At 37.5% G+C, this 23,196-nt stretch overlaps 1 protein-coding gene across 2 annotated transcripts in view; it reads left to right on the top strand.

Annotated features, from left to right (window-relative positions):
* The first annotated feature begins 3,827 nt into the window (after positions 1-3,827).
* Positions 3,828-23,196, top strand: part of vta1 (vesicle (multivesicular body) trafficking 1) — a 42,216-nt gene continuing 22,847 nt past the window's right edge. For both annotated transcript variants that reach the window (XM_079830715.1, XM_079830714.1), the window contains exons 1-3: positions 3,828-4,056; positions 19,141-19,235; positions 22,880-23,007. In XM_079830715.1, coding sequence (XP_079686841.1) covers positions 3,966-4,056; positions 19,141-19,235; positions 22,880-23,007 — 314 coding nt within the window. In that variant the 5' untranslated portion in view covers positions 3,828-3,965. The remainder of the gene's footprint in view (positions 4,057-19,140; positions 19,236-22,879; positions 23,008-23,196) is intronic.

Genomic DNA, 23,196 nt, shown 5'->3' with positions numbered 1-23,196 from the left:
ACCCCCTACGGGGCACTCCAGTCCATAATCAAGAAAACAGCGGGCGGCGCATGTTTTCTGCAGATGCAAAAAGATACACATTTCTGCACCCGATCTGCACCACTATTCAAGAGTGCATAAGCCACCGCAGGTCTGCCTTGTATCAAGAGCATCCATGCCAATTGCAGCAGAGAGGGAGTACCTCCTTGCCTACATATATATGACCATTGTCATATTTTCCATTCTGAATAATGCTTGCCCTGCTGGGTCAAGTGTTTCAGCACCAGGAGAACTATTCCACATAAATGTATGTGAAGCTCTTACAGCGCTGTCAACCACTCTCCTCTTACAGAGTTTCTCGTCCATGTTGTGACGTTTGTCATCACTAATGAACAGTAACCCTGCCCAGGGGAATTCCTTCTGTTAACAGATCTAGGACTCCCAGGGGACCATGGTCTGAACGCCCAACAGCGCTACTGAACCATGCTTAAATGTCACATGGCATATAGCAAGTTACCGAACGCCCAGCGCCGGAACTGCAAACACAAAGAGGAGAATCCAGCAGTACTACTGCTATCGGGGTCATGAGCCCTAGCAGTCTCAGCACTGCAAAAGTCCTCTGCCCTCTGTTCGGTTCTGAATCTATCCCCAGACCAAGATATAACAGACCGAGACATAACAGCCCCTTTTGAGATTATCTGAAAAATCCCAGAGCTCGTAAAATGGAAAAACAAGTGCATGTGTTTTACAACACTGCGTGTTCCCTGCTGTCTGCAGCCAGGAGCACGTCATCCAAATAGGAGAACAATATTATGCTCTGATGGCACAGCAGAACCAACACCGCTTCTGCATATCTTTCAGATATGCGCAGTGCCATTAGGATCTATAGGCAATCCCATCAACGGAGACCTCAGAAATGTTTTCTGTGCTCCTGTTTGATTGTGGCAAGATGCATCGGGCAAAAACACACCGATGTAAGCCGATCCCGAGGATGCAGAGGGCAGAACAGGTGACATACTGCAAGCATTTTTGAACTTGACACATTAACCACTCTAAAGTGTTTGTTCAACTGCTGCAAGTCTGGTATTTTTTTTTTTTTTTTTTTTGGAGGAGGAGGAGGAGGAGGAATTTACTCTGAAAAATCTCTTTCTCCATTTTCCCTTGTGGCAAAACTTGAATTGCCATTTTGCTGAGGAGAGCACGGATTTCCCCTCTCAAACAATGAAGTTGCAATTACTCCGCCAAACCAGAGGGGGGCGCGAGAGAAACCGCAGCCGACAGCCCTACTGGAATCGTGCGAAGAAGCCATGGTGTTGTTAGTGCGCTTACGCGCCACCGTTCAAGGCAGACAGCGAGGAGGATTCTCAAGCATCACTTGTGGAATCCCGCGTCCTTCTGCAAACATCACTGTAAATTGCATAACACTGCATTATTCTCATCTGTCGGCATACGGCCAGACTGTGAGGTTAGAGGTTCCAGTGCAATCTGATTGTTTTAACAAATCAACACATGAGGTCTTGTATGCTCAACACACATTTTATTGACAACATACTTAAACTGAACCCGTTATTTTGCTGGGTTACTGCCCAATCTGGATAGATCGGCAGGCGAGTTTGCATCGCTGATTTTACAGGAATCAAACCCGCAAGCTTCTGTATCACGGCAGGACTATCGACAAACTTTGTTGCCGCTCTCCAACACAGATCAATTCAAGGGCTATCATTTCACTTTCACCCACCTCGGGGAGACGCGATCTGCCCGGTTTGAAAATATATATCATCAGAGCATTCCTCGCCCGCTTCTAGCGAGACCGAATCACCCCGTGAACGCTACACCGACACTCCTCGGTCTATACCCGATCATCCCAACTCTCCGTGGCCTCCAAAACCGGCGATCACCGTATCTGGATCAGCACCTGAAGACAGGAGCGGGCCGTGTTCGACCACTGCCCCGCCAAGCGAAACGGCAGAGCTGCCGGTAGGGCACAACGTACACGCACTGGGGTTGGAGAGATCTAGTCCAGCCTAATTAGACAAAGACTGGGAAGATGCCTCAGCAGTCCCAAGTCCCGCTGACAGTCCATCCGTGAGCCCCATGACCGGCCTCGCCGCACCGCCTCGGCGGATGCGGGACCGATCCACGGGGCTCACGAGGCTGGCCGGCCTCATCGAACACGGCCAGCCGAGAGCGGAGCAGCCTGAGTGTCAGCTCTCATAATGCTCGCAAGCGGCTCCCTCGAGAGCCGCCCGAGCATGCTGAACACCCTACTTATGATTATACCATGAACACCCACATGCCATAGGACAGGGGAGATAACCTGTTCAGATATTTATCATGACAAAATTTATTAGCCATTTGTTAGTTGTACTAAACTCAAGCCAAAAACTTCTCTTTTATGTCTTTTCCATTAACAAGAGTCATCACTGTGGATTATCTTGTGAATGTGGCATAAGTTTGAACATTTTGTTTGAGAAAAACTTATTAGCCTTTCGTTAGCAAAGCTAAACTTGTTGCTAAATAAGCTTTCTCTTTTTGCCTTAATTTCGACAATAATCACCACCGTGGGCTTTTCTTGCGAAAATGTGGCGTGATGGTGTTCAAGCAGCACGGTGAAGAGCTGAAGAACAAGGGAAATGACGCATACGACTGCATTTATATGCTGTGGGTCGTGACCCCGCCCACGTCGTCATGCGTCATTGGCCTTTCAGGCGTGAATAAAGGTGTCTTCAGCAGATGGCGCTAGAGCGCGATATCCCATAGTCATGTGTTGTACCGAGTTGACCGACTGAATGGGAACTGCTGAAATCACGTGACTTTGGCGATTCAAACTGCTGAATCGACTCACTGATTCATAACGCTTCGAAGCTTCATGATGCATTGTTTTGAAATCGGTCATCACAATATAAGTCGTTATTTAGGGTTTTTTTGTGCACAAAAACTATTCTCGCCGATTCATAAAGTTATTGTAGAACCACTGTAGTGAGATGGACTTTGTAACGACGTCTTTAGTACCTTTTATGGGTCTTGAGAGTGTAAAGTGCATTGTGCCAATGGAGGCCTTTCTGAGCCCTCGGATTTCAACTAAAATATCTTCATTTGTGTTTCGAAGATGAACGGAGGTCTTACGGGTGTCGAACGACATGAGGGTAAGTAATTAATGACAGAATTTTCATTTTTGGGTGAACTAACCCTTTAAGGTTGAACAACTGTAGTCACATGGACTATTTTAACCATGTCTTTACTAACTTTCTGGACCTTGAAAGTTGCCGTTGAGTTGCTGTGGAGTCAGAAAGCTCTTGGATTTCATCAAAAAATATCTTAATTTGTGTTCCGAAGATGAACGAAGGTCTTACAGGTTTGGAACGAAATGAGGGTGAGCAATTAATGACATAAATTTCATTTTTGGTTGAACTAACCCTTAAAATGTAAATGTATAGCTAAAATATAAAACACAAAGAATGAAAACAGAAAAGCAAAACAGGTAATTCATTTAAATATATAGCCTAAAATTAATTAAAACAAATAGTATACAAAAATAAATTACAAATTAAATCATAAAATATGATACACTACGTTCCATTGTACAGCATTTGAAAAAAAAAAACTCTATTAATGTACATATAAATTGCTCAAATATAAAACACAAGAACATTTACAGAAAAGCAAAATAGAACTATAGTATGACAAAAACAAATTACAAATGAAACCCTAAATATATGATTACTAAATTAAAAAAAAATAATAATAATACAGATGTCTCTGTATGTTAGTCGATATGTCTTTTTATGCAGAATAAAAATAATATCTGATTCGTTTCGGTTCTTTCCTACTCCTCGCCTATGGAGGTCAGTAAAGCCGTGGATGCGCGTTCACGTGCAGCCCATAGGTGCAGACGCGGAAGCAGCTCCTTCGCGAGCACTTGTCATCTTTGTTTTTAGCCATTTTTTGGTTTTTGTAGAAGTTTCTAGCAGTGACTTCTCTTCAGGATGGCGCTCCCACCGCAGTTGAAAGCGATCCAGCACCATTTAAGAACAGCACAGGAACACGAGAAAAGAGAACCGGTGGTCGCTTATTACTGTAAGCCTGTCAAATATCCCTTTGTTTTGTTAGCTTTCCCTCCCCTCTCATTGGTTTATTGAACTTGTCATTTTTCAGGTTATCCTTGGAAATTCGAATAAAAATGGTTTTAATTATACATTTTTACATGCAGTATTTCGAAATGTTGTATTTAAATAAGTCTGTTGTGGAAGTTAGCTTCAGTTTCTTTGCTAAGCTAACTAACATCTGCTGTTTTGATCATCCATTTATTTGATACTGCCCAAAATTTATATTGAATTTTAAGTAGAATTGTCTTGCGTTTACGTAAATAGTTTCCATGCTGGATAGGTGTAAGTTAGTTCTCCACAAACGTTAGTTTAGTTCAGCTACAGACAGGACTGGCTAACTGGTTTGTTTTGAGAGGTTTGGCTGAAACTTCACTACATCACGAGTACATCACAGAGACTTGTATGAGCTAGATTTAATTTAATGCTGTTCTGAGATGTGTAATTGAGGGGTAAGTTAGTCATTCATTAAGCATTCTATTCTGTTTGTTTCTTTATGGCAAGTCAAAGAAAGTGCTGAATCATGTAGGGATACTGACAGTTGCTGCCATTCTCTCCTACGCAATGCTGGAAAAACAAGTTCCTTGTCCGTCCATATTGAGGTGTGTTGGGATGGAATGTGAACTGGTCAGGGGAAAATGTTCAAATCCTGTTTACAGAATATTTCTTAATGTGTTTTGCTCAGAAGTTGTAATTGTCATTATTTTGACAACAGTTGTAATTGTTGTCTTTTCAGTCTGTGTAGGGAGCATATCAGTGTCGTAAAGACTTATTGTTAGGGCTTTTGAAGGACTTTGGTACTGCGCAAGAGATGAATCATCATCTAGGTGTAGGTGTGTCAGGCTTTGTATGTACATCTATTTTTAGCAATACTGTAATAGTTTTGAACAGACTTTTTAATGTGACATGAACTGAGATAAATTATGACCCTTTACGTCACAGGAAGGTGACCAGTTCGGACACTCAGGGGCCCCCAGGGACCATACGCAGGCCTTGAGCCTTTAGATCAGGGGTGGCGAACTCCGGTCCTGGAGGGCCACTGTCCTGCATAGTTTTGCTTCAACCCTAATCAAACACACCTGAACAAGCTAATCATGGTCTGAAGGGTTACTAGAAAGCTACAGGCAGGAGAGTTTGATCAGGGTTGGAGCTGAACTCTGCAGGACAGTGGCCCTCCAGGACCGGAGTTCGCCACCCCTGCTTTAGATGGTCCCTTCTTTCCCATTATCCCGTAAGTCAGCTGGTCTGGGTTTACGTCATGTAATGCATGACACATGCAAATTTTATAGCTATATACTTCTAGTGATGTCATAAAACTCGGCAGTGTTGTTTTTTTTTCTTCCCTGAATTATTTTTGTATCATATTATTATTATCTACGAATGGGAGTTTACTGACGCCTGGCTGGCCGCTCAGTTCGGCCAGCCGCTGTTGCCTCTCGTTCCAAGAAAATTGTTCTAATTTGTATGGGTACTGGCGCTAGTTGTGACGATTTTACGATTTATGTAATTTAATAGGCTAATGTAGATGCAGAAAAAAAATTGCCTATGAAAACACGAATTATCCAAATAGCATGAATCTTTGTCATTGAGTATTTTCAGCAACAACAGGACAGACTGCTGCAAATATCCTTTTAATAATTCAATAAAAGAAAGTCAACATAAACTGTAAAATCACGGGGGACAGGCTATATCGGTATTTTCAATTTCATGGTTATCTATAATCAAGGGGAAAAAAGGAATTAATATTTAATGAAATTTTATTAAACTATTTTAGAAAAATTATTTATTTGATAAAATGTTATAAAACTAAAAGGAGTTGATGATTGTTAGAAAACCAGTTACAATATTTAAAGTTAAAATGTATAGACATTTTAAGAAAGAAATCATTTACCTGTCGAGAGTGTATTGACAGTCTGTTGTATAGCTGAGCTCTAGAAAATCAGTAATGAGGTGGCTTTGACAGTTACAGATTTGAAAAACAAAAAGGCGGAAAGAAAGAACCGTAAACTCCAACACAAACAAATATTTCAGCATACAAGGGTTCTTCAGGATGAGACCGTTCTGAATAGAACCGTTACTATGTGTAAAGAACCTTTTAAAGAACTATCTTTTTTTAGAGTGTACCCATTGTTGGACAGTTGGCTAGGTGGTGCTGTCACTGTTTAGTTTTATATATTCACACACACACACACACACACACACACACACACACACACACACACACACACACACACACACACACACACACACACACACACACACACACACACACACACACACACACACACACTCCATGAGACTCTCAAAACATGAGCTGCGAAAAATTATTTCTTTGGAGTGGCAATAACCAAATAGTTGGGATCATGACCATTTGACCAATTTATTTTTGATAACCTCTCTAAAATGTCGATTGTGTAAATTAATATATTTAATAATATATTCATGATTGTAAAGTAATATATTTCCTTGCAGAGACAGTGGGCTTATAGTGAATGCTTACAGCCAAGCGTCAGTGAGCACCCAGTCGTGATCACGTTCATTTGACTGCTTTAATTGTGAGAAACCCCTCTAAATGGTCAATCATACAAAATAATAGATTCCTAATATTAAATTCATAACAGTAGAATAATCTATTTCCTTGCAGATACAGTAATAGAGAACGCGTTATAGTCACTCACTCAACATCGGCTGGTTGGACTGAGCGGTCAGCCAAGCGTCAGTAAACACCCAGTCACGATCACGTTCATTTGACTGCTTTAATTGTGAGAGACCCCTCTAAAACGTCAATCATACAAAAGAATAGATTTCTCATATTATATTCATAATAATAAAATAATCTATTTCCTTGCAGATACAGTGATAGAGAATGCTTTATACTCGTAGCTCAACAGCGGCTGGTTAGACTGAGCGGCCAGAAAAACCCTGTATGTATTAACAGCTGAATGAAACAGGAGAGCAGAGAACACTACCCCAGGGTGACAGTTTACACACAATACTTTATTAATTATTAAAATACAATACAACCTCATAAAACACGTTACCCCCCTTTTATCAGCCTGTACAGTCGCACGTAGACAGGCTCACATCAGCAGGGATGGTACTCTGGAATTCCCCTTGTAAATTAAATCCCGCAGTAGAACGAATCAGTCTTTCAGGTTCAGCATCACCACAGCTCAGTTTCTGGGTCTTCAGGGTCTCTTGACAGTTCTCTTTGCGCCCTTTAGGAGCTCTCCTAGCCAGCGATTTTCCCCCCACTAACTGACTATCTTCACTGCCGTTTAGCATTTCCCCACAATTGAGAGCTCTTGGCACACAAAAACTCACCCAGCCATGCTGAGCGGCAATCAAACATTCCTTAAATAATCAGGGTTCACATTCATCACCTGTGCACATTAATTTCAATAAAGAGCATTCAGATTTACTGAGGGGGCGTGTACGTCAAACAAAGCCACATTTCATGGGCCTGTACGTTAAAGCCAAATTCCAATAATTAACTACACTATATATATCATTCAAAATACACAATTAGCGACATGATTAAAATCATTCATGTGTACAACAAAAAAGCAATGAAATGTATGTACGTAGTAAAATCTTTAAATGCCAAGAATGAGACAAATTACTAGGGGAGTAAATAGTTTCTTCATGATACAATCTGACATCGATTCTCTTGGCCAGCGATACGATAATTACAGATACCTCAACATGTATTATATAATACAATTATGATTTGATTCAGGTGCCTGCGATGGAAATTTTCGATGTGACAATATTATGTATGTGCCTATTTTACACAACCAGTTAAAAACAGAAAAAACTCTTTGAAAATTTAACTCTTTGAAAATTGAAAGTCCTTTATCCCAAATATCCACAACAAAAATACAGTTGTTTTTATTATTTGTTTTTAAGTTTAAGCAATATAGCGAAATAAATATCGAAGATAAATTCAAACATGAGATGACAGCTCATCATTGCTTGTGCAATGGAATAAACTTAATTAAAAAAATAATAATAATCAGTGCATAGGAGAGATACATTGAAGTAGTTATTTTGGATGGTTAGCAAATCATTGTGATATGATGGTTACTGTGAAATTATGGAAAGACAGTTCCGTTGCAGTTGAAAGGATACAGATTGCATTTCGACAGAATGTGACGTTCTGGGGAATACTGAACAACTTCGATAAGACTGTTATAACTGAACAGCTATTAATTAGTGAGCATGTTTTGTACGCTTCCTAAAAATAATAAACTAATAATGATAATTAGTGCTCAAGGGACATGTTTGAATGATTGATAATACCTGCTTGTAATGACATTCCTAACATCATTCACATCATTTGCTGATAACTTGTCCCCAGTTAATGAAACTTTGAAAAATCTGTAGCATATATTTATACATAAGTACTATATTTACTTTAACTCTGATAATTACCACAATGTTAAATGTGAACATGTATTACATTTTATATATATATAGTTATTAAGACAGATTGTGCATCTTCAGTATTTTATCTCTGAGGCACACACAACCTTCCTTACGTTTTTTTTCTTGGCATCCTGCTAAGGGAAAGTCTTTGCTCATGAATAGTAGTGTTATTTAATGTTCACAGGAGTATCTTATGACTGAAAGAAAGACATTATGTGTGTGCCAATTAGCATGAGAGTTAAATAAGAATTCATGCACATTTAATAAGTTCACACTGGGTGCTCCTGGAAGGTTACCAGATGTTTGCATGACCCAGATAATAGTTACACGCTGTACCTTATTTCACACAAGAACAGTCATTTTCTATCAAATAATTTGAAATGGCTAGTGACATTATCCCAGTTTGCCCATTGAATGCGATCATGATTTCTTTTCTTTTTTTTTTGACTTGCTTGCTTATTGTCATGGCAACCATTTTCAGGTAGAATGCAGTCAGTACACTTGGAGTCTAACCTCATCAATGGGAGACCTCCCACTGCTTCTACAATTTTCCGTTTCTGAGTATATATTATGTCCTTTCTTTGCTGAGTCTGAATGTCAAACTTCATATTTGTTTTATGAACCTGAGCAATCCATGAAGGTAAAGGGGCAACTTGAAAATGTTAGATATAATCTCTCTCCCTTTGTTGGGCTGTTTCTGAAGAAAGGCAGTCCAATTACTCTCACAAAGTCTACATTTGAGGCTCCAGACTGATGTCATCCTGATGTTTCAGGGCAAAATACTGTAGAAAAGATCAATATAAAACCGTTTTGTCACAATTTATACACTTTAGTTTCTATGATAATATATCTGGCATCTATCCCTCTGAAAAGAATGATACTTGTTGACAGAATTTGATTATTTCTGCAGGATGGGTTCACTATCGTTCAAAATATGTTGTTTTTTTTGGAAAGAAATAATTATTTTATTGAGCTAGCATTGATCGAGTTACAGCAAAGACATTTATAATGTTGTAGAAGATTTCTATTTTGATTAAATGCTGTTCTTTTCTATTAATCAAACAACCCTGACAAAATGTATCACGTTTTATATTAACATATTAAGCAGCACAGCTGTTTTTAACATTGATAAATTATAATAATAAATAATACATGTTTCTTGAGCACCGAATCAGCATAGAATGACTTCTGAAGGTTCATGTGACATTGAAGACTGGAGTAATGATGCTCAAAATTTAGCTATACACCGTCAAAGGAATAAATTACATTTTAACACATTTCTATAGAGCTATTTTAAAAACTATTTCTGTAATATTACTTATATTATTCATATTAATATCACTGTATTTTTGATCAAATGATGAGGACTCGGAGCATAAGACACTTCTTTCAAAAACAAAAAAATTATCTTAACAACTCCAAACTTTTAAATGGTAGTGTGTGAGAAATTATAGAAAGGTTTGCCAGATCTATCTTTTTAAAGATCCGTCTTATAACTCAATAGGTGCAATCCATGGGGTCGATCTATTTGAGCAACTAATTGTAGCATGTTGCTCTGGGTGTGAAGGTGTACCTGCTAAACATCACACTATCTGCACAGTTTAGCAATGTCAACACCCATTCACAGCACATTTTTATTAAAATAAAAAAAATTTATACCATACGCCTCTTGGAATATTTTGAGCCTTTTCATAATCTCAATTCATACAATGTTTTAGGTTGTGTATTTATTCTGAACAAATCAGTTACTTTGTGTAGTAGTGCTATTTTTACCAGTTCATATAATGTAAATCACTGACTATTACGTATAGATTTTAACACAGTGTCAGTGTATTTTAAAAATATTTTATTTTTAGTCAAGTTTCCATTTGTGAATGGCTAACACAGTGCTTCGGAACATTCAATGAGGTTTCTGATTCTGAAATTTGTTTAAAGATCTGATTTTGTTGTACTACTTGTACACAGGCCTAGAGGTTTTTCTATTAATTCTAAATAAGCATTTAGTTAAGAGAGGGTGAATTCAGTGTGCCACTGGAGGTCAGCATTGACATTTAAGTGAGAGAATCAGGCCTTGCTGGAATTGTTTCTGTTGTTAGCTTACTGGACCCCTTTACTTGAGACTTTATTGTTTGCTTATACTCAGAGTTTTCAAATAGTAGATGATCATGGTCTGTTAAATCACTAGATGATAATGATCTAGCAGTCTCGGTTATCTTATTTTTCTCCATTATCCTAAACGTTAAAATGTTCTTGGCTTGGTAGTCAAGCTTGCTTTATGAATCACAATTTGTGATTTCAGGTGAACTGTATCGTATGCTTGCTTGCAATCCTAATTCTTTCCACACATTTTATCACGCATTAAAAACTGTTTTTCTGGATTATAAGTATTTCTATGAAGACATCATGATGTGCAACAGCCATGTGCGCGATTTAATGTACTGTGTTGTGTGTGGTTTTTGAAGCAGAATGCTCTTCTGATGCGGTTCTGCTCTGGCTTCTGTCTCTTGGACAGAGCTCCAGTTTTCTGATTGGCACCATGCTGTAAACCTATGGAAAAGGCCCTCTTTGACATTGTTTTCCTTCCTTCTTGCTGGATCTTATCCAGTCTTCAGACTGAGCAGCAGCTACATAATAACATCCTTGTAGTAGGGAAAGCAGTGTGCGCGGGCTGACATTCCTGAATATACAATTCAGTTCTTACTGCAGATGTCAGTGAAATACTCGGGCATGTCCTCGACTGAAGAGTCACGCTGTCTTTCGTCTGTCAAACGTCAAGCTTGCGTTGATGCTTACACGGCCATAATGAGGATCTGAGATATTGTAGGATGCTTTGTTGTGCAGTGGTCATTGAATGGGTGCAATCTGGTGTTTAGCACATGCTAGTAGTCGAATCACATGACCAGTAAGAAGAAAAACTGAGTCTTTCTTTGTGAATTTACATGATTTACGCCACTTAAAAATGTCTTCTGGATTAAAGGGATAGTTCACCCAGAAATGAATATTCTGTCATGTATTTCTCACCCTCATGTCGTTCCAAACCCGACTTTTGTTCGTCTTCGGAATACAAATGGATATCTTTTTGATGAAATCTTGAGAGAACTTAGAGAAAATGAATCCATATGATTTGAGTGGTTTTGTCAGGATTTTCTGAAGAGACACAATCACTTTGTGATGAACAGATTGAATTGAGGCTTTTATTCACATATAAAAATGTATCAACTCACACATCAGTTTTGGAAGCATGCTTGCTTGTGAGAAACAATGAGGTGCATTCTCGTGTTACACAGCAGGTTTGAGCTTCCGCAAGAGGTTTGTTCTCGCTAGTGTTAGATGATATCCATCCATAGTCAGATAGTCATATCATCAGCCTGTGAGATCGGCGATACACAATTAAGGTGTGAACCTACACTGGTCTCACGGTTCGATTATTCGATTTCGATCATACCATCGATTCGGTTCAATTTGATATCACGATGCATCACAATGCATTGACGATGCACTGCATCCTCATGTATACAATTTTGTCAGTCAGTTATATGAACTGAACCTTTAATTTTACCTGCTCAAAGAAAACACGCATATTGAATGTATCAAACAAAACTCAAGTCTGGGCACAGAAGACAACAGGAGCATTTAGAACAAAAACACAAAATACTAAAAGCCACTTCAGGAGGTGGTCTGGGCCGCATTACAGTCAAAACTAAAGTCTAAATGCTTCTGGTTGTTGAAACCACATGTACATTTTAAAGAGCGTGTTATGGGCTATATGACGCTACTGAAGCACGTATCTCTTCATCAAGCTAACGCACAAACTACTGAAAGTAAAGTCGTAGGTGCTCAACATATAATCATATTCATTAAAAGTAAAGAAACTGAATGATCTTACCAGTGCTGTTTCTGCGCTGTCTCCTATTGTGGTCTTTGATTTTGAAATTAGGTGATGATCAATACAATGCAGCTCATATCTGTCGTTTTCGGTGACGTGAACTCCATTAAATCTGCATATAGTGCGGGAATTGAAGATCAGATTTATATCCGTTTTGCGGAGATACATTTATGTGCCCAAAATGAAATTGTTTTGATAAATCAGATAGCTTTGATTTACACACAGCGCATGTTCTCCAGGTCCTGCTTACCAGGTTGTTCATAAAAGCCGAAATGTGCCCAGATGTCGGCTTTTAGTTGGAGCATTTTAACTACTCGCACCCGCGTCTCGCCTCCCTCTGCCATTGTATGCTACCGCGACAAAGCACGTTCGCGACAAACGACGTCAGAAAATAATCAGTACATTATAATCGGTCATGGTCTATTACTGAACCGATACCGAACCGTCCTCGTCTGCATCACGATGTATCGTAGAAGCGATTAATTTCGACACCCCTAATACACAATATTATCATTAATTTGCTTATTTAGTTACTTCATTTTATATATGAGAATCTTTTTCTATTTTGCTAGCAAAGGTGGAGTGATTATCTATCTGACTCCGAGTATTCCATTTATGCCTGTTGTGATGTTAAATTAAGCATTAAAAACTAAAGAGTATTAATTTCCAATGTCAATGGAACGGACACATCCTCTCATGCCATTACAGATGCAGCATTTTCACTGTACTTCTGCATGAGATGAGATGAGATTAAGAATAATTTCTTGCGTCAAGAAAGATTTGGAGTTTGCGTTATATTTTCTTCTTCCTAGCTACCGTGAAAATTACTCCCTAACTATTCTCTCTGTTTGGATCTGCTTAAATGCACCGTAAGGGCGCTTTCCTGTCATATAGCCTATCATATATGTGTATTTCAATAATCCCAAAGAATGCAGATTAATGTGTTACTGTTTACTGCCTGGAGAAACTGGGGTAGGGGGCAAAAATCTAGCTGTGTCGACCAGTTTAAGGCTGTAGCCTCTACACCGCAGTCTATGCGTCAGTTTTCATTTATACTTCTGCGTCATTGTCCATATTGATGTGCATTACACATGAAGAAAGAACGTGATGGATTAGTTTTACGATCTCTTTGTGAACTTTTTGAAGCATCAAAGTGGTAGTTGCGCTGTCAATGGAGGGACAGAAAGCTCTCGGATTTCATTAAAATACCTTTATTTGTGTTCCGAAGATGAACAAATGTCTTTCAGGTTTGGGATGACGTCATTTAATGACAGAATTTTCATTTTTTTGGTGAACTAACAACTATGTCTGGTCTAAACAACTATGATCTCAAATTTGATGCTTTGTGACAACTTTCAATAAAAACACTATTCTAACATTTATTCACACTCATTAACATAGATGAAATGGCAAATAATAGATTGTTTTTTATTATTATTATTTTATTGCTTTGGAAATGTGAATGGCCTCAGTGTTGCATTGTTTCAGATGAGGAAAATTGGATGTTGAACAGTATGGGCGTAATACAGTTACAAAGAGGGACTTTGTGACTGTATGCTATGATCTATTCTGATAGACATCAGATCTCTGCTAATTGGGCCTCATGGAATAGGAAAAGTACTGTTCTTAAACAACCAAAGACAGGAAGTATATATCAAGCAAAAATACATCAAATACTGTATGAGCCTTTCCTTTCAGCTGCCATCAATCTGCTGAACCCCCATTTATTTAGTTTACTCAGGGTTATCTAACCGATAAGCATTTAAAATCCTAAAATGGAGTGCCATTTTTGAGGACACAGTGGAATAAAGTAGCCGTGCATTTAGTGTGATTCTAAATGTCCTGGTTTCAGAAACAGACATAGTTTTTGTACTAAACAAAAGTTAAGTTGTAAACAAATTTTTTTTTTATCCAGTCTTAAGCACAGGGTATTTACTGCTGCATAACGAATTTGCAAATTCACTTTTACTTTAATCAGACACTTGCTCAAGCTGAAATAGCACTAATGATTGATGATGAGACATGCTGTTTGTTCCTTATGAGAAATTTAGTCGAGATTGACAAAGTAACAAAAATAAACTGTAATAATGTATGACTTTTTGTACTTAGTACTTACTGATACTAACAACAGGGATGTAATATTATATATCTCCAGATTCTTAGCTAATAAATCAGCGACCTTACCCTATATGTTTTTATAGTTTTATTTTACTGGGTTATTTGGATGCACTTGGTTATATGAAATACCAGCACAAATATCTCAGCAATTTATCAGCCATGTGTCACCATCCCATGGCCTTTCAATATTCATAGCACAAGTCTATTGGTTTTTCTTGTATTATTTTGTCTTAACTGTTACTTTCTCTCTCCATCTTTCTTTCTCAGTTTATTTAACCAAAAACGTACTATGCTTGCTAACTGCTTATTTTATCTTGGGTACCCTACATGACTCATTAGATGCTATAGGCCTCTTGTTTGAATCTTTCAGTTTCTGGTGTGGTATGCAATCTATATAGTATTTTTCTCTCTCAAGAAAAACATTTCCTTCGTCACTTGAAAAACCATACTTAAATTTGAATCTCTCTGCTGCAGAGAACACAGATCTAGCCAGCAGCATACAGACGCCTTTAATAAGGACTAACATGTATTTGCCCTGGCCAGAGCACTCACAGCTTGGGTGTATTTGCTTTTCCTTGTTTCCTTCAGGAAGTTGTAATTGCCAGTTCACTGTGTTTTACTGGCTAATGTGTTTAAAATCGGAATTAGATGACTGATTTCAAGTTCTGCCTAGCACACAAAGTGTCATTCAAAGTCCTGTCTCGCCTTGACGAATGTCACTTCAGCAAAGCATGTGGAATTGGTTATTTTGTATGAATATTTTAGTATTGCTAAAAACTCTTTAATACCTGAGAAAATGTTTCCAACCTTTTCCACTGTGTGTTTCCAACAAAATACAATAAGTCTAAATAAGCATTTCACTGAATTTGATTCACTTTATAGTTTCCTTACACTGAAAAAAATAAAAAAGAAATCCTTTTTACACTGTAAAATGTTCTGGGCAACAACAAAAAAAAACTGGCAGCTCTGGTTCCTCACCATTCGATTCAAATCTAGATTCGATATATATTTGATTTGTAGTTTACGGTTTTGTGTTATCTTTTCTTATTTGACTGTGGTAGACAGTTTAATAGGTCTAGAAGATAAAATCTCACTGTACTAATTGTAAACCTTGAAATGTATTTAGTTTTTTCTTCCCATCTTAGTCAACACAATATTAAACAAATGCCATTTAAGCTGACTGCAATCATTACTACACACATGACTGGCAGTCTTCTGTGATAAAGCAAGGCAGCCATGTGCCAAATAGAAAACAATAAATAAAATTCCTTGATGCAAAAATAAAAACTTTTGCAAATGTATAACTGGAAAATTAAATGAAAATAAATAAACAATGGGACCAATACAAAAGGAAAAATATGCAAATTAAATAAGCTAAGTTTTTCAGGTACAGTAGCCTAGTTTTATTTAACATGTCTTAAGAAATACTACAGAATATACTGTATTTATAGTCTTCACTATATGAATTAAATGTAAATTGATTTATAATAAAGATACAACAGTGATTCAGTAAAAGGGCAGTGAGTGATTTATTTATTTTTTAGCATTAACATTAATGAAATGAATGGCAACAGTTTATTAGGCTGCTGTCCCTTTAAGAACAAATGCACAAATCAAATATAGCCTATGTAGTGACTAGTGACACATTTAATTTTGTTACATTAAAGGCACAATATGTAATTTTCGCCACTAGAGGTAGCAGAATCATGGGAGTTGTAGTCTTGACTCATCTCTACAGCCGGTGAAAAGGAATCATGAGCTATTAATGTATTTATGTATTAAAGATTTATTAACGTTGCTGTATAAAGCAGGGTGGGGCTGAAAGCCGTTGGAGCAGAACAAGGCTGCTTGAGCGATTGCGAATGAGGGACAAGCGCAACACACTACTCGAGAGCAGTGAACTTTTATTACTCCGCTTCTTCTGGTCATGCGTATCAGGGATAGCGCAGTGCTGTTTTATCATATTAGATACATTATTTGAGTGTGTTGAAAGTTATGTTCGGCGGCTACTATGAGATGCTTGTTGCATACTTCAGTAAGCTAGATCAATATATGGCATGGTAAAACATACTACTCGCGGTCAATCAAGAAAACAAGATTTAAACAATAAGACTGTGTTGAGCTATATAACAATGATTTGTTTTCTGTCGATGAATGAATCCAAACAGTTGCTCGCCTGTCTAAAAAACACAATATATTAAAGCGTCTTTGGTGTTTCTATGGTTTCTACTAAATAAAACTGGAGGGTAACCCGGGTATGATGTCAATGATAGGCGACGCACGGACACGGTTCATGTCCTGGATAAAATTGCTTATTTCTCTGGATTTAAACATTCTTGGAAACATTTGAGATAATGTAAGTACACAAGTCAACAAAATATATAATATTGTTCTAGTGGTTTTATTAATCCAAAAATCTTGCATATTGTGCCTTTAAGTAAGAGGTGTAAGAGATGTATCTTAATATTTAGTGCAAGAAGATTTTGGCTCATGTTTGGCCACAAGGGGATCGTTTCATCCCTCTTCATCACATAAATGCGATAGCAAGCTGCAAAAAACTTTGTAAGCCCTCATCTTTTTAATTTCCTTTGGGACAGCATAGGTTCACCTAGGTGAGATTTTAAATTGGTGAAAAGTGTGGGTGGGACCAGATATTATCTTCATTAGTGGAGCATATCCCTAAGGCCCTGAGCTTACTGCCTTTTTTTCCAAATGTCCCTCTTAAAACTCCCTCTCAACTTAATGACTTTGAGCTTGTGCAATAGCAATTGATTGTTGTCTTCTTCCAGGCACCCTGTAATGAAGACCTTGTTTGCGATCCTTCATGAATTCTAATGAATGAACTCTGCGCACTTCCTCTGTTGAATACATTGTAGATCACACCTTCTTCTATTAATGTCTTCTGATTGATCAAGAATTGTAATTTGATTAATTAATGTTAAAATAGACACCTGTGTTAATGCTCCTTACTCATATGTGAGATGAAGGTAATTCACTTAAGCATTTAAGTGTAGCTTTTATGCTCTCACAGCAGCGACATCTGCTTCTTTGGAGTTGTTTGCCCTGGCAGTCATAGCTCTTTAAAGAGTGCATCCAGAAATGACACATACAGTGTGCATCAAAGGCTCATGGGACTTTTTTCACCCTTTCTCACTCAGTAGTACCATGTGCCACTATTGTATATTATACTAAAAGAGCAAGAGCCAGTAAAATTCTGTTGTACTCATCACATATGGCCTGTAAAATACATTGAAAACTTTTGCCAGATGTGGGGGCTTGACCATGTTTTGTAACCACAACTACTGACAACTGGACTCAAGTGGTCCAAAGGCACATAACAGCAAAGGATGTCGTTTACTGGTAATTACTGGGAATTAGAGGATAGTGGAGAGCGTGTTTAGTGGAGAGTCAGAAATGTTACAAAATCGTTTACAAGCTTTCGCATCCATTTTAGCTTTCGTATCTTTATATCATTTTTACTTTAGTTATTTTATGTCTTTAAAACATCAGTAATTTAAATTTTTATTTTATAGACAAACATTTGAAAACTTGTACTCATTTTTATGTCAGCAAAATTATGAAATAATGGAATTTTATGAAAATTATGCAGTTAAAAAATAAGTTTAACAGAACTGTCTAGCTTTTTCAGTAGAGCACTTCTTTGCATTGATAACCGTTTTGCACACTCTTGGCATACTCTCAACCAACTTAATGAGCTAGTCTGGAATGCTCTTCCTGTCTTGAACCATGATGAAGGAATTCTGATATACTGGACGCATGTTGGCTACCATTTTCTTAAGTAAAAAAAACAACGGTACCAGCATTTCTGCGGAACTTGTAGTATTGAGTACCGAGTATATTCGGGACATGCTGATAGACGCTGCTTTCAAACTCTCTCTTTCGTGTTTTTTTGAGGGCTCCCTAAGCGTCAAAGGTTTCTACCTGCATCATGTTTTTACAAGCGTGTAGCATTGTAGCCAATCACAATCATATCTTTTGAGCACATGTACGCAATGGCTTATCAGAGGTGCTATCAGAAGTTAGTCAGAATCTTTGTTTTGTTGAGCTGCACACTCGCAAATTCTTTCATTATAACCAACAAAGTGTGAACATTGATGTAAATAAAAGAATCAATGTACAATTAAGGAGTTTTTGCAAGAGTGCAGAATTCAGTGAGCTTGTGCTTTAGAGGTTGACAGCCTTAGTGATTATAAAGGGAGGCTCTTCTCTTTCTGTTTATTACCCACCCATTCACAATCTGAATACAAGTTTAGTTTTTCATGATGCGTGTTTGCAGTGTAGCAGCATAAACACTGCAAAGTTTCTGGATTGACAACAATTTAAATGCACGAATGAATCGGAAACTGCGATGATTGACAGTGATAACCAATGGATGATGAGACAAAACGGGACGTGTTTTTAAAAAAGTACCTTATTCAACAGTTTTAGCTCTGGTACAGAAATTGGTAATGAGAACTGTGAAATTTGACTGGTATTAGTACCGACCACTGAAATGTTGGTACCGGGACAACCCTAGTACTGCATACTAAATGCAATCCCAATATGACATCAGTTCAGTGGTGAAACATTTTAAGTAAAATGCACTTCTTGTTTTTAATGTTCCAGGTCGACTTTATGCCATGCAGACGGGAATGAAACTAGACAGCAAAACTCCAGAGTGCCGAAAGTTTCTTGTGAAGCTAATGGATCAGTTGGAAATAGTAAGTTAAGTTAACTTTTTTTTAATAGATTTTTTATGTAAATTACCTCAAACTCATTAAGCAGGCCTTTTCTTTTTTTTTTACTTTTTATAACTATTCACACTATTTACTTAACATGATTTGACTGGTTTTGAGTTCTTTTGCGTGTGTGGCATTAGCAAAAAGTGTTGAGTGACCTTTTGTACTAAGGCCACTGTATTCTCATCACAGTTCAAAAGGCTGAATTTATAGGTCTCCTCAAAAGGGGAGCAGGAAGCTGCAGAAAAAAAAACATTGCTTTTATGCCTAGGCACTGTTATAGACATTTCAGGAACCAATTAGACAAGCGTGGAGTCCCTGCAGTCTCCAGTGCTCGCTTTTACTATCGCCTCAGCTCAGTTCATTAAATGTCACAGAAACAGGAAACAACAACCTGTGGAGACCCAGATCCTGGTGGGCACATCCGGTCAAAAGGTCTGAAACATGAAGTGTACTTCATAGTGAACTCTCTTTTAACACCATACAATGAAAGATGATGCTCTGCTCTTTAATTATGGTCGGAATCATCAATCTGTCATTTACTGGATTATGTGCATGAAATGTACTACATAAAGAAATCTATGTATCTATTAAACTATTAATAGTTGTGAGCTTAAGCAACCTCACTCTTTTTGTCTGTAGAGAAAGATTTTTGCAGTGCTTTTATAAAATTACACTGGTTGCAAGTAGCCCAACTTTTATTTATATCAGTGGTTCTCAACTCAAAAATGATTCACAGGTCTGTTCTAAAAACAAAACAAAACAAAAAACAAAGCTAAATGTCTATAATAAAATCTAACTAGATATATAATTGTGCATAGTTGGACAGCAAGAGGAGTTGGCTTATGTAGTATTAAAAAAAGTGAAATCTCATATCTTTTGTTCAGGGTTTCCGTGGGTCTTAAAAAGGTTTTGACCTTTTACAATTTAAGGCCTTAAAAATTTCTTAAATTGGAGCAGAAAGTCTTAAATTCAATATCATGGCATTAAATTAGGGCGCTATGCAATGCAGAAAACATGTACAGAATCACAGAATCCATTAAAAAAATTTTAATTTACTGTATTATGTGGAATGTCACAGAGTTTGTCAACTTTTGGATGAATAAATCAAAAAATAAAACGTATATGAATGCGTATATCTAACACTTTACAATAAGGTTCATTAGTTAACATTAGTTAACTATATTAGTTAGCATGAACTAATAATGCGCTGCCCTTATGTTTCAATGTATATTTATGAAATGCACTTTCTGTAAAGCTGCTTTGAAACAATGTGTATTGTGAAAAGCGCTATACAAATAAATTTGAATTGAACTTATAAAGCATTTGTTTATCTTTGTTAATGTTAATTTCAACATTTACTAACACTTTATTAAAATCTTGTTAGCATTAGTTAATGCACTGTGAGCTAACATGAACAAACCATGAACAGCTGTATTTTTATTAACTAACATTAACAAAGATTAACAAATACAGGAACAAATGTGCTGCTCATGGTTAGTTTTGGTTAGTTAATACATTAACTAATGTTAACTAATGAAACCTTATTATAAGTGTTACCAATGTATTATTGAATCTTTTAATAAATGGCTGTTAAATTTCATGAAGTTGATTTTTCTGAACCCATTGGCAGATATTTGTTTTTGGTTTAATCATAAAATCACCATCACACGATCACAAGATGTCTTATCTTATGCCATTTTGCTTCTCATGTAAATGTATCTTGATTTGAGAATCGTTTAGATTTTAGACACTGAAAAACAAGACAAAACGACTGTCAAACTTTGAAGTGTTGCTAATACAACTCATTCTGTGCTTCCTAGACATTTACATTTAGAGAACATATTGACATGTTATGTTCCCTTCAATTCATTCTGTAAAATTTTCTTTAATTGGTCTTAAAAAGGTCTTAAATGTTCCTGCACAAAACCTGCAGAAACCCTGTTTGTTGTTTATGCAACATCCAGTCAAATGCATCTGTCAGCTAGTTGAAGCTACTGCTAGACAAATTAGGTAGATGGTAACATGGACAGGTTGTTATGCCCTCATCCTTGAAAAAAATGAACAAAACTACACAAGGTAAAAGAAAACATGACCCAGACGACAATAAATATGGGTACGTTTGTGATGGAGGTAAACATGATTTGTGCTGACCTTTTGTACAGTCCATTGTGGGCTGCCTAAACTGGAAACTCTTCTGAACCACTTATTTAAATTACTCATATGCCAGCAAAAAATTGTGCGCAATGTAGGATCTAAAGCTTTTCGTCTCATAGACTTGCACAGAGAAGCAGAATGTGTGTGTGATAAGGTTCACTTCACCTATATCTTGCTCTCGTTGTAAATATCAGCAAGTCTCTTGGCCACATACTGTAGAACCTTCTCCGTTTTTCTTAACAGAACAAGCTTTCTTTTTAGTAACTGTTAAAATGACTCCTGTGTTCCTTTTTTTTTTTCCAAGGGGATTTTGAGTAAACCCCACGGAATCGGTGTGCATAGATCCAGTTTCAAGGCTTTGATTTAGTGTGCAAAAAAGCATCCAATCTTACGTTCTCTCTCTACTGTTTTTTGCACGCTTCCTTCCGACTTATGTTTTTATATTCTTCTGCGATACAGTACAAGAGATGTACTGTGCCTTCACAGTGCTTTTTCACGGAATAGGTAAAAATTTCATTAAAATGTGAACAGTGAGTCCATTCAGGCGCCCAGGTTCCACCTGTTGAAATGTAACCAGTCGTATTTGCTTTACTGATTTTACAAGGAAACCTGACGCTCTCTAGCAGACTGTAACATCACAGAGAGGAAGGCAGAGCCTGACTGGCTGATGCTTTGGCGTTTGGGTGCTGGCCATTCCAAACCTCTAAGTTAAAGACCGGGTCACCGGCGTCTATGTGTTGCATGGTTTGCCGAGATCAGGATTTGAAAATGTGCTGAAACCTACAAAATTTTTAATGCAGGACCACCTCAAAAATTGCTTTTAGAACATTCTTGGTTCTGTTTATGTAATCACAGACAGTATACAACTTATTTTAAATGAAGCTACAGCACATTTATTGTCAATGTACCAACATGGAGAAGGATGATGCCCATGAGAACATGTCTTTTTGAAAACTCAGGCCAGGAAAACGAATGGATATTTTTGGAATTGGCGCGGACTCAGTATTATTAGAAGTGAAGAGAGCATGAGCCTACATTAGTCCACGCAATGTCATTGTCTGTTCCATTTTAACAGTTTTCTGTGAATTGTGAGGCTACAAATTAATTCGCCTGGTGTCGCTCAAAGGATCATCATAATAATAATAGCTGGGTGAATGAGTCCACTAATTGTGCGTGGGCAACTCTCCAGAGGGACCCTCTTTTGCAACAAAATATTAATTACACTAGGCTTCTGGAGTGGAATCAAAGTGGATGATGCATCTCAGGAATGATTGAGTCATGCTATGGAAACCAGTGCTTTAGAGAGTAATCATCTAGAATTTGTCATAAATGGTGCAGTACTTTATAGTATTGACCATGCTAAAACATGCTAATATGACCACATTTGCATGGCACTTTAGATTGTATTACCAATAGCGTCACTGCTGCACATGGAAAACTAACTTTTGAGTGGTTCTTTTGTGTTTCAGATGAAGAAGGAGCTCGGCGACAATGAATCCATCTCGCAGGAAATAGTTGGCAATGCCCATGTTGAGAATTATGCTATAAAAATGTTCCTCTATGCAGACAATGAAGATCGATCAGGACGCTTCCACAAGTAAGTCAAGGCCCAGGTTGGATTGGCTGCCCTTTCCGTCCGCAGAATGTTTAGACATTGACTTTTTCATTGTTTACACGTGCATACTTTAATTACAGTTTCCTTTCACTGAACCATGACACAAAATAATCCCACTGTCACTATTGCAAATACAACAAGTGAGTAGCAGGCTAAAATTAGCTACAAAGC

Source organism: Gobio gobio (genome assembly GCF_949357685.1).
Source record: "Gobio gobio genome assembly, chromosome: 12".
Classification (NCBI taxonomy): Eukaryota; Metazoa; Chordata; class Actinopteri; order Cypriniformes; family Gobionidae; genus Gobio; species Gobio gobio.
This window is presented reverse-complemented; position numbering and strand designations above follow the sequence as displayed.